The sequence below is a fragment of the Buceros rhinoceros genome, unplaced genomic scaffold (assembly GCF_000710305.1).
Source record: "Buceros rhinoceros silvestris isolate BGI_N320 unplaced genomic scaffold, ASM71030v1 scaffold9203, whole genome shotgun sequence".
NCBI classification, from domain to species: domain Eukaryota; kingdom Metazoa; phylum Chordata; class Aves; order Bucerotiformes; family Bucerotidae; genus Buceros; species Buceros rhinoceros.
In genome coordinates, this window is record NW_010401783.1 from 10687 (window position 1) to 21446 (window position 10760).

The 10760-nt window shown below is 50.3% G+C and overlaps 1 protein-coding gene across 1 annotated transcript in view; it reads right to left on the bottom strand.

Annotated features, from left to right (window-relative positions):
- Positions 1 to 300: 300 nt before the first annotated feature.
- Positions 301 to 10760, bottom strand: part of SLC35F3 (solute carrier family 35, member F3) — a 12539-nt gene continuing 2079 nt past the window's right edge. The window contains exons 2-5 of the mRNA XM_010132383.1: positions 6206 to 6331; positions 3446 to 3638; positions 1861 to 1950; positions 301 to 555 (exon numbers count right to left, since the gene is read on the bottom strand). Coding sequence (XP_010130685.1) covers positions 311 to 555; positions 1861 to 1950; positions 3446 to 3638; positions 6206 to 6331 — 654 coding nt within the window. The 3' untranslated portion in view covers positions 301 to 310. The remainder of the gene's footprint in view (positions 556 to 1860; positions 1951 to 3445; positions 3639 to 6205; positions 6332 to 10760) is intronic.

Sequence of the window (10760 nt, forward strand, 5' to 3'; positions counted from 1 at the left end):
TGCCCTGCTTTTCATGAAAATCATTCTTTAAAATAACCTATGCAAATATATTTTTACTATATATTACATTCATTTAAAAAGAGAAGAGAGGTTCTTGGTTTGCAGTTTTTTTCGGTGTACTACTTAAGTGAAAGGTCTGATGTGAAAAAAGTACAAGCAAACTGGACATGCCAAGACTCGATGCCTTAGATGGTGATCATATCAAAACTGTACAGGTATGTACACCGTGTTGGACAGGTGTGCTTCCCAAGAAAAGACCTTTGCATCATCTTATATAACATTAACCACAAAGTTTTGGTAAAAAGAGCATTTAATGAGCAAAGGATGACATGGAGGGCCGAGTTCTCCGGCTTTTGCTAGGCAGTCCTGAAGCAATGTCTCCATTCCCCTCAGGGATTTCTTCCTTCTTCCGGACTTTGAGACGTGTGAGGAGCTTTATTACCCAGACATCCCATTCCTCGGGCAAGAGCAACAGGAGGAAGCCCAGGCCAATAATGATGATGGCGATTACTCGGACACTGTTGAAGACAATTTCACTCGTGTAGTGATCAACAACTGTGTGGGACATTGAACAGGTGTTAATACATGGGACAAAGCGTTAGGGCAGTATCCCCTCCCCACCCCCCACCCCTCACCTCCCCAGCTCTGAAGGTTGGCTGTGGCAGAAGAACATGGAGGCAGTGGTGACAGGGAAACTGGACCCTTCCCGCTGGTTTGGTACACAGCAGGCTGCGGCCCCCTTCAGAGCCGGCGGAGCTGGCCTGTGGGCTCAGGGTGCACAGGGGCACAGTGCCCGGAGCTGCAGCTCTCGTCTCCAGCAGCATCTTCTCCCTTGCTCCCTGACAGCACGGGAACTCCCGCTGAGGTCTGGGTATGCAGAGAAAGGGGCATTTCCCTTCCCCAGCACAGCAGCTCCTTTGTGTAAATTTTTCTTCTCTCGTCTCCAGCAGCATCTTCTCCCTTGCTCCCTGACAGCACGGGAACTCCCGCTGAGGTCTGGGTATGCAGAGAAAGGGGCATTTCCCTTCCCCAGCACAGCAGCTCCTTTGTGTAAATTTTTCTTCACGCCCTGGCTGTCTCGCTGAGTGAGAAACCCTGCATGCATGCTTTGCTGTGCACATGCTCTGGGGGGGATCACACCGTTCAGCACCGAAGTCTGCCGGGGCCGCCAGTGCTGCCCGTTCTGCGCGCAGAGCACAAAGATGGGAGCTGCTGCCTCCACCGCAGCACCAGTTCAGCACGCTGGGTTTTAGGAGCCTGGTTTGGGAGGGGCAGCTCTGGTTTGGGCCAGGGTTGCCTCTGCACTCTCCTCCCCAGCCCAGCCCAGCCTCTGCAGGGCTCTGCAGTCTCTTGGCTTTCACTTAATTTCAGAAAGCTGTCGGAGAAATGTACCAGGCCATGCCCAAAACCGAATTGTCCAGTGCTCTGGATAAACACCTGCAATGCTATTTACCAAGGCAAACTGAATTACTAGTACATATTTGCTCTAAAATGTAAACAATTTTATTTGTTTCAAATTAGTGCTAAGCTTGCCTTGAATTATGATTTGATTTCTACTTCATCCATGAATTTTCATCTCAGCCCAGAGACAGATGATTTCAAATCTACTTTGGTTTTCGGTATCAGGCTTCTACGGACAGTAATTTAAAAAACAATTCTAGAGTTTATGAATATTCATGTAATACTACACATTATGTATTTAACACCAAAAATACACATTTTAAATCAGAGTCATCTCCCAAGTCTTTGAGAGTATCTGCAAATATGTTTAATAAGGCTATTTGCTTTTATCCCTGTTGTGTATTTGAAAGGCCACAGATTTAACATATTCATTAAGATGCAAAAGGCAAAAATTCTTACCTGCATTCACTGGGACACTCAGTACAATTCCAAGAGAAATCAAGGTGGGGTAGGTAATAGCAATCCCAAAATTTAGTAGAATATTGAATGCTGAAGAAGGAAGGAAAACCACTACAGTGAAACTAGGCAGAGGGAATGTCACTTGAAACATTTATTACTCCCTTATTACTCCCTCTGTGTGTTGTTTAAATAGAAGGCATATTAACTTCTCTTGTTATTCCTGGACAGACTTCCGTCTGCTGCATGTCCATCTGCCTGAGACATCACTGTTTCTGGAGTCCAGTGGCAGGATCGGGGTGAGGTTTGGGTACAACCTGTCTCTCAGTGTCATGTGCAGTGATCCCACTCTATACCAATCCACTTTGCCCTGATGAAACTCTTTTCATCTGAGAGATTTCAGCCAAACGGTCACTTCTGTCTGGATACATTTTTTTGTAGAAAAGCTGCCTCCAGCTGCAGGTGGAAGATGCGGTAAGTCTAACCCTCTTCCAGACAGGAACTTGCTAAATGTAATTTCATACAATGAAATTACAATATCATTATAATATCATTACAATATCATTACAACTGAATTATTATAATAGCACTCCATTTGAATACCATATACTGTTCATGGAGTGTCTCATTTCAAACTAATAATTGCTTTGGACCAAATTCACCCTTGTTTCAAGGTGATTAGCAAAGTCAGGAGAGCCTTGCCAATACCGAATTTGTCAGGACCTGGGGCTCTTCTAGTAGTACCTATGCATTGCACAACCCAGTGATTGCTTGCCAGGTTCTGCACTACTTATTAGAGAAACCTTCCACTGAGTCCACTGATTAGTAAACTGGAGGTGCTTCTGACTGTTCGGGATAAGAGGACTCAGATAGGGATGGGGAAGGGCTATTGCCAGTAGAAGTGAAAGGAAAGGTTTAGGAGATGTGATGCTGTCGTTCAGTTTAGGGACCAACTGTGGCAGCAACAGTCAACACATCTAGTGTTCAACAGCATCACGTATCTGATAACCATGAATCATTAAAGATTAAATTTGGCATCCCTCCCAAGCTGGGTTCCCTTGGTGGCACAGCAGTGACAACAGAAGAGAGGAGTGCCACCTACCAAACTCTCATATGCAACGCTATGTTTTACAGAAGTTTCCTGCTCTTTAGGAATAACAATTAGCTATTACCAAAGTCAGCAGAGGTGCCAGAGGCTGGACTTGACTGGTCTGGCCTAGCCTAGTTGCTCAGGGGATGCTGATGAGCCCAAGGTAATGCCCTGCTGGCAGGGCTGCTCCCCGTCACAACCTGTGCAAGTGCTGCTTGTCTCTGCGAAGCAGAGATCATGAGCAGGAGTTAGGACAAGCTTTACAGTTTAGTCCCACAGCACCTTCTAATGATGGCCACAATATTTTTTATCAGTAATAACAGCAGAAGTGGGGTCTACATTGCCACTTAGGAATGGGCTCTCTGCATGATTTCTCAAGATAATAATTAGGTTGAGAAGAAGCAAAACCACCTCCAGTATGTCAGAAGTCTGCAGCGTCCACCAGTTTCTGGTACCCTCCTCCACCCCAAGCAGTGCGTGAGCCCTCCAGCTACTCACTCAATAAAAGAATTGAAAATCCGCAGAGGTTTCCCCAAGGAACAATGTCGAAAGAGCTCCAGTACTCCACTTTGGTAAAATAAAGGATGACAGGAATACAGGTAACGAAGAGGACGTTGAAGACAGCTAACACAGACAGGAATAAGGCAGCTTCTCCAAATTTGGCACTGCCCAAAAGAAGTTTGAATAAAACCTGTAAGAGGAAAACACGTGGGTTTGACTCTCTTTCATGGCTCCTCTTGAAGGCTGGTGTCCTGTCTCCAGTGGCTCCTGGCATCCTGTTCTGCTGGCCAGTGCTTGTGGCTCAGCTGGGTGCCAAGTGGTGTCAGTCAGTACCTATGTGGTGATGCTTGCCAGACACTTGAGATGGCTTCTTGTGAAGCTGTGGAGAGCAGCTCATGGGCCCCAGCCTTCTCCCTCCTGGCACTTCCCTGGAATACAGGCAGGGCAGCTGCCAAATGAGCCCATGCGGGAACTTTTGATTGTCACTCAGAACCTTCCTCTGTGCATTCCTGAAAGGGAAAGTCGCTAACCCTAGCTTAGAACCTTTGGTCTTTTTTCTGCATGCTCCCTTCAGGAAAACCTCTGGAAAATTTGGCATTAAAAACAGAAGACTTGGTGAAGCAGGGCAGCAGGAGGAAATGAAGCAATGTGTGTGATCTCCCTGCAGGAGATATTGCTGGTCCAGGCCTTGAGCTGACCCCTGAGGAGCGCTGCGGTGGTGAGCAAGCACAGTCCATGGTGCCTGGCTGTCCTCCCACCTTGTCCTGCTGTGCAGCACAGCCTGCCCATGGGCACCGCTGGCCCTGCCTCCCCATGCGGGCTTACAGTGCTGGACTGCTTTCTCCCTGGCATCTCATCTCCAGAAGGCAGGGAGTGCAGCAGCAGCCCCGCAGCCCAGGGGCCAGCTGCAGCCTGACTAACGAGGGTCCCTGCGTGGGGAGGGAGATTTGAAAGCTTTAGTTTGTTAGTGGGAGAAGGGATAAAGAGAGAGGAAATAAGGGGTGTGAGCAGCCCATCTGGGAACCCCCATGGACAGGTCTCGTCTGGGGTCCGCATCAGTTTCCCACCACAGATCTGTAGAGGATCCAGTGGATCCTGTGGGCTCTGGGTACAGCTTTCCCCTGCAGCAGGACTGCTAACCAGGAGAACCAATGGACTCTGACTTACTGGTTTGTGCTGGGATAGCAGCTCTGTGCTGCTCCCTTGCCAGTGTCTCTTCCTTTCGCCTACCCAGAACCCTGCAGGCAAGTTTACAGGGTTGCCATGCTCATGGTCTGCTGCCTGCCCTCCACCTCTCAGCCATCAGCCAGTGCAGCTGTGTGGCTGCTCTGCATAATGGAGCAAAATGTCTCAAAAGCCACTTACTCTTCATTTGCCACCTGAGGATGGCGCATTGCCCCTGGCAAGGCAGGAAGCCAGCACAGGCAGACTGTGACTGTGTCTGGGCTACGAGGGCAGGCCAAGGCGGTTCTGCTGCACATGGTGCAGCTTGTCTGCCTGCAGAACTGCCTGCCCCTTTGGCATGCGCAACTCAGTGGAAACTGAGCCACACTCAGTGGAAAGCAAGAGCAGAGTGGCAGCAGCAGGAGCAGAATGGCTTTTGTTGCAGAACAAGCTGCACATCTCCATCGGTCCTCGCATGTGGGATGCACTGCAGAGTAGCACCCTGCCACCATCACCTCCCTCTGCATGGGCTCTGGTGGAGCAGCCCTGAGACACCCATCCCCCCAGGGAGCAGAGAAGCCATGGGAAAGGAGTCAGAGCCAGGCTCTTGCCTTGAATAACCCTGCCTGCCCGCAGATGCCTCCTGAGCCATGGCATTGCCTTGAATCTGGAAGGCCACAACTCTGGTCTTGCAAGGAAATGTTCTTTTAGAGGAGAGAGCTGTATGACCTCCCTTGTGTGAGACATGGGCTGATCTGAAAAAGTGAGCAGAAAGCACTGAGGGACACAGACAGATGCATCCCAGTTTGGCAAGTCTCCCTGGATTGCTTGTGCTAAGGCTGCAGGGCTTGCCTGGCCAATTTTGGTTGGAGGACTGGTAAGGTGCAATTCATTAGACCAGATGGAGACATCTGCACTTCAACCCAGTCTCCACATCTGAGCCAGGGTGAGGGAACCACACCCTACAAGTGCTTATTCTTCTCTGTGGACTGCGACTGAGCGCCATGAGCAGCATGGAGGCACACACACGTATGCGTCTCAGGGTGAGTGAAATGGGTCTCTGCCCAGCAGAGAAGGCTACATGTCATCTTAAGCATACTGCAGCTTATCCAGCTGGTCAGGATGAGACCAGATGCTTTGGATTTTAAGCGTAAAATTACTTCCATGAGAAGCAATACTTTAAGCCCAGTGTAGACCATGTGTGCCACTGAAGGAGGACTGGTAAGGGGAGGTAACAAAGTGACTTGAAAAATAAGCTACATCTCTGCAAGGTGGTTCCAGAGTGATTGAAATCAGCACCTATGGAAAAGCAGCCCCGTTTTTCAAAGAGGCAGAACACCTCTAAGTCTTCCTGTGAGTGCTGGAGAAGACTCTTCCCCGGAAACAGGAGTTTTTATCCTAAGTGAGGGCAGACATCAAAGCAAGGGCATACTTGAATGCAGTGTTTCAGAGTCAGTGTGTTTATGCAGAGCCCCTCAAAAAAGGGCTTGTGGCACAGAACTGCATGAAGGCTTGCAAGTAAGACAGCAGCAGTTAAAGTGAGTGACGGGGTGACTGGTGTCTTTCTGGGAGGGAAGACCCAGGTGTGCTTACCTTGTAGAGAGCAGACATTGAGGCAGAGCCCACCACCAGGGCTATCCCAATAACGGAGTGGCTGTGAAATCCATCCGCGTACGTCATCATAACTATCCCTGCAATAGCAAATATAGCAGCCACAATCTGGTTGGAGACAAAGAAAGAAAGAAAGAAAGAAAGTGTTACTGGACAACCCCCAACATGGGAAAACAGGAGAGCAGCTTTAAATGCGAGGTCAGTACTCCTGCATCATCTATTTATGTAGAAAACTAGTAGCAAGCCCAGTTCGGTACACATGGAGCCAATGTGTGTCTCTGACCCCACACGGTGTCTCTGACTGCAGAGAAGCTGCAAGCAGAGCTGTGAGGGGACAGCTGCCTCGGGAGGGTGTGTGGTAAGGCCAGATCACTGGCTGTCTTGGACTGTGCTGAAGTGGGGATTTCACTGCTGTCACTGAGCCTCCCCATCAGCGGGTCCCTGCAGCCTGTGCGTGACAATAATACACAAATAATGATTCCCTGGCGCTTGCAGGAAAGGATTTGAGTCCTGTGGAAGTTTTGGAGGAAAAATGTTTTTGAAATAAACAGGGGAATAAAACTCTTGCAACTTCTTTCCAGTTTAGAGATGTCATTTCAGAGAGCAGAGGGAGGTTCAGTCACCCAGCCAGGCCCACAGCAGCGCCTGACGGCGGGGAGGTGTGTGTGTCCAGAGGGAGGTAGGATTCCTGATGGTCGTGCCAGGCTGCCCCTGATTCAGCAGAGACCCCTGGCTTCTCTGGAACTGTCCTGCTAGACACCTCAAGCCTCCCCAGGTGATAATTCCAGGGTGAAAAGGGCTTTCTGCATGCTCTGTGCTTCCTGGCTCTGCAGTGGTGTGAGGGTCACCCTGGTTAGATGACATCCGCTTTGGCTGCACCGTCATAGTGATGCTTCTAAGATGATTTGGATAAATGAGTTTAATTTGACCCACAGCGGGGTCAGTGCCAGCCAACTATCCCCTCTCCTGGGTCCATACCGGATTTTAAGCCCCATCCTCAGGCTGCGGCTGTTTACACATCCAAGAGAAATGGCCTCCTCTCACCTTTCCCGTTCACCACCAGAGATGCGGGGGCTGCTGTGAAGATGCCAGGGGAAGGCCTCTCTGCCAAGCTCTGCTGCTGCCTGATGAGCAAGCTGCAGTGGGGGGACCCCTTTACCAGCTGCAGGTCCCCATCCTGGTAGCACCAGCAGCCTCTTCCCGGGTTGAGCTGGGGCTGGTGCCAGGGGACACGTATAAAGTGTCCACAGACAACTGCCCAGCAGATCCCTGCTGCACACTCACATCAACACCTTCAATTTCCCGTAACAGAAAAATGCCCTCTTTTTGCGAACAAAAGGGGACCAAGTCCTCCAAAGATGTTGTAGCATAAGGGCAGAAAAAAGCTGATGCTGCATGGAAGATGCAGCTGCTAATAACATCTCAGGAAGAGGCCTGAGTCTAGAGATTGCTGTACTGCTGTTCAACATGCTGCATGAGTAGCTTCATCAGGCTGTGCTGGGGCAGTACTTCCCCCAGCTGCTCAGCCCCTTGCACAGCTCAGCCAAGGGGCAGCAAGTTTGGAAGATGCTGTCTTATGACCCGCAAGCTGCAAAGGCTGCGTGCACACACTGCAGATTTGGAGAGGTTCAGATACAGGGTCTTGGCTTGCAGCACTGTTGGCATCAGATCTCTCCACACACAGCTGTGGGGCATCATTTCTGAAGCGAAGCTTGGTGGTGGTGGAACTGGGCCCTACAGTTCTGCACAGGCAAGTGGCTGTTTCAGATAGGCAGGACTGAAGGACCTCAGCAGCCCTCAGCAGTTCTCCCTTGTCAGAGTGTCAAATAAAAATTCAAACACTCTCTGTGGCTTCAAGAGGCACAAGAAAAAAGGCCGTTGAGTAAGACTAACATGAGGCACGTGTAGAACAACAAAAAAGGGATTTGTCTTCACCCAACGTATAATTCAGCCAAGGAAACTTTGCTGTTGCACACTGTGGATGTGAAAAGTTTACAAGGATAATCTCATGGAAGAAAAAAAAATCCATCAAGGGCTATTAACTGTAGGAACATTGTTTGCATCTCAGGAAGTCCCTGAGCCTCAAATTGCTGAAGGCTGGAAAGTCTCATGAGGAAATATCTTAATAGGCTCTCCCTGTTCAGACAGATTTTTCTAGGTGCCCACTGCAGGCAGCTGCTGGAGTCAGGCTCCTGGGGCAGATGAACCTTTGCTCTGACTCAGTATGGCTCTTTGTAGAGCTGTAAGATACATGGCTCGGGCTTATCTGAAAGATGGCAACTCCAGCCCTTCAACATCACCTGGCTACAGACCAGGTGACAAAGAGAGGAAGATGCATTTCCTGTAACACCTGCTCCGGGGGTGGCTGTCTCCCGTCCAAGATGCATGGGTCTTGATGGGCCTTCACTGGAGAGCTGGGCGGAGACCACAGCCACAAGACAGGCTGTGACAAACAGTGGGTACCTTCATGTATATCGATGAAGGGAGCTCCCACATGCAACTGCACTGCGGTGGAAACATGGATGGCACACTAATGAACTGCAGAATAAAAAGCATCCAGTTTTGCTTTCAATGTCAGGGGCTGGCGGACTCCAGAGCACCTCCCTGGAGGCTGGGTCTCTGCCTGGTTGGAAAGAAAGACTATGATTTGGGGTTCAATAGTATATTTGTTTCCAAGTCCCCTTGGCAGATGTGCTTGTCTGTACGTTACATACATAGGAGGCACTTGCAAGCAACGGCTCTTTTGGATCCTGAGCTTTTTTATTTATCGTAGCATGGAGAGAAACACCAAAGACCAAGATCAAAGCAAATAAATGCAATCTGCAAACAGTTTTGCTGGGGCACAAGTCCTTGCCTCTTCTATCAAGCATGTCATGAGTGTCAGATGAGTCTTGGCCTCACCTGTCAACATGCCAGGTGTGCCACATAGGCTTCCTCTGGAAGCCTTTCAGCCTGCCCATCAAGCACATCGTTAGCAGCAATGACAGGCTGCTCGCTCTGTATCATGCCCTGGCCACCAGCCTGTGGTTACTTGCAAATGCCTCAGCACCTCAGGGCTTGCAGGGGAACACTTTGGGCACCCACTACTTCATTATATGTGTGTCTTCTCTAAAAGCAGTATGACAGCTAGCAGCTCAGTTGGACACTGCGCTCTGGGCACAGTGAAGGGAATGGGGCAGAAGTGCATCTTCTTACAACAGATACAGGCATTTACAAGTGCCTGAGTGGGATTTTATAGCTTGCGCTTGCATTTAAATTCAAGACAAATTGTGATTTAATTTAATTGTAGAGCTAGTATTTGCACCTCTGAAGGCCAAACGGGATACCTGTACATGCTTAAACCCCACTAGGCTGCTGCCTTTCTCACCTGTCCTCCCCTCCAGCAGGTGTGAACAGGCGCACCCAAATGTGCAGGCAGAGCTTTGCTGTAGCACTCTCCACCCTGCTGCGCTGCGCAGGGTTGGAGAGGGAGTATGGGAGGGCTCCTGCTTGCCGCAGGGCAAGGCACTGTCCCCATTTCAGCTTCATCTGCCAAATTCCCTCTCAAAGGGTGCTTCTAAAAGGGTCAGCAGCTCTGATACTGCATGGCCGCGAAGGACCATGAGCTTTGGGGCTGTGCTGTATGCTGGCTCTCAGGCTTTAAGCTGCTCCTGGAGAAACCCCAGCAGTCGTCCCTCCTCCTGGTTGCCAGTCCCAGGAAGAGGACTTTTTTGGGGGGCTTATCCCAAGGCTACCCCCAGCATGCCAGTCAGCACCACCCTCTGCCAGTTGCTTTTCACACTGACCGTACGAAAAAGGGAGGAGAGAGGGAAGCAAATGCATCTCTCCAAGAGACTTCACATTACATCCCTCAGCAGACAGGAGGGTCCCCAGCACTTCCACTGTGGCACAGAAAGCTGAGTGGCAGAATGGAGTGCTGCCCCCTGGCCTGCCAGTCCCTTGGGACAATCGCCTCCTCACTCTTGTTTTACCACATGTCAGGATGCCATGTCTGCCCAAGAGGAAATAGCTCGGTCCTCTTGTGAGCCCCTTGCCCCTGTGCCCAGTCCCCTTGCTGGCCTGTCGCTAGAGTAGGAGATGGCCATGTTCCTCCTTGGGCGTGGAGGTGGCTTCTTAGGAAGCACCTCCACCCCAACATGCTACCCCTTGACTGTGCCAGATGCCATGGTAAGAGGCTGGGACATGTGGCAGGAGCATCCCACAGCCCCCACTTCCTTGGCCTCCGCTCTGCATCTCTGCTTCATTGCTACTGGGTTTTGAGCGAGTCAGCCTTTCCCAAGGGACAGTAAGAAATGCAGGACACCTGAACATGGCAGAGACCACCACTTGGGTCTGCCTCACTGCTCCTTCTACTCCTTCTGCCACTTTGGCAGGATCCAGAGCAGGATTAGACCCCCAGTGCCTGTCACCTGCCATGGCACAAGACCTAGGCTGGCCAGGAAGTTGCTGGAGAGCCCCTGACCACCCCGGCTCTTCACACGTGGGAGAACATGAGAAATGTCTCTGCCATAGCCTGTGCATGCCCGTGTGGATATCC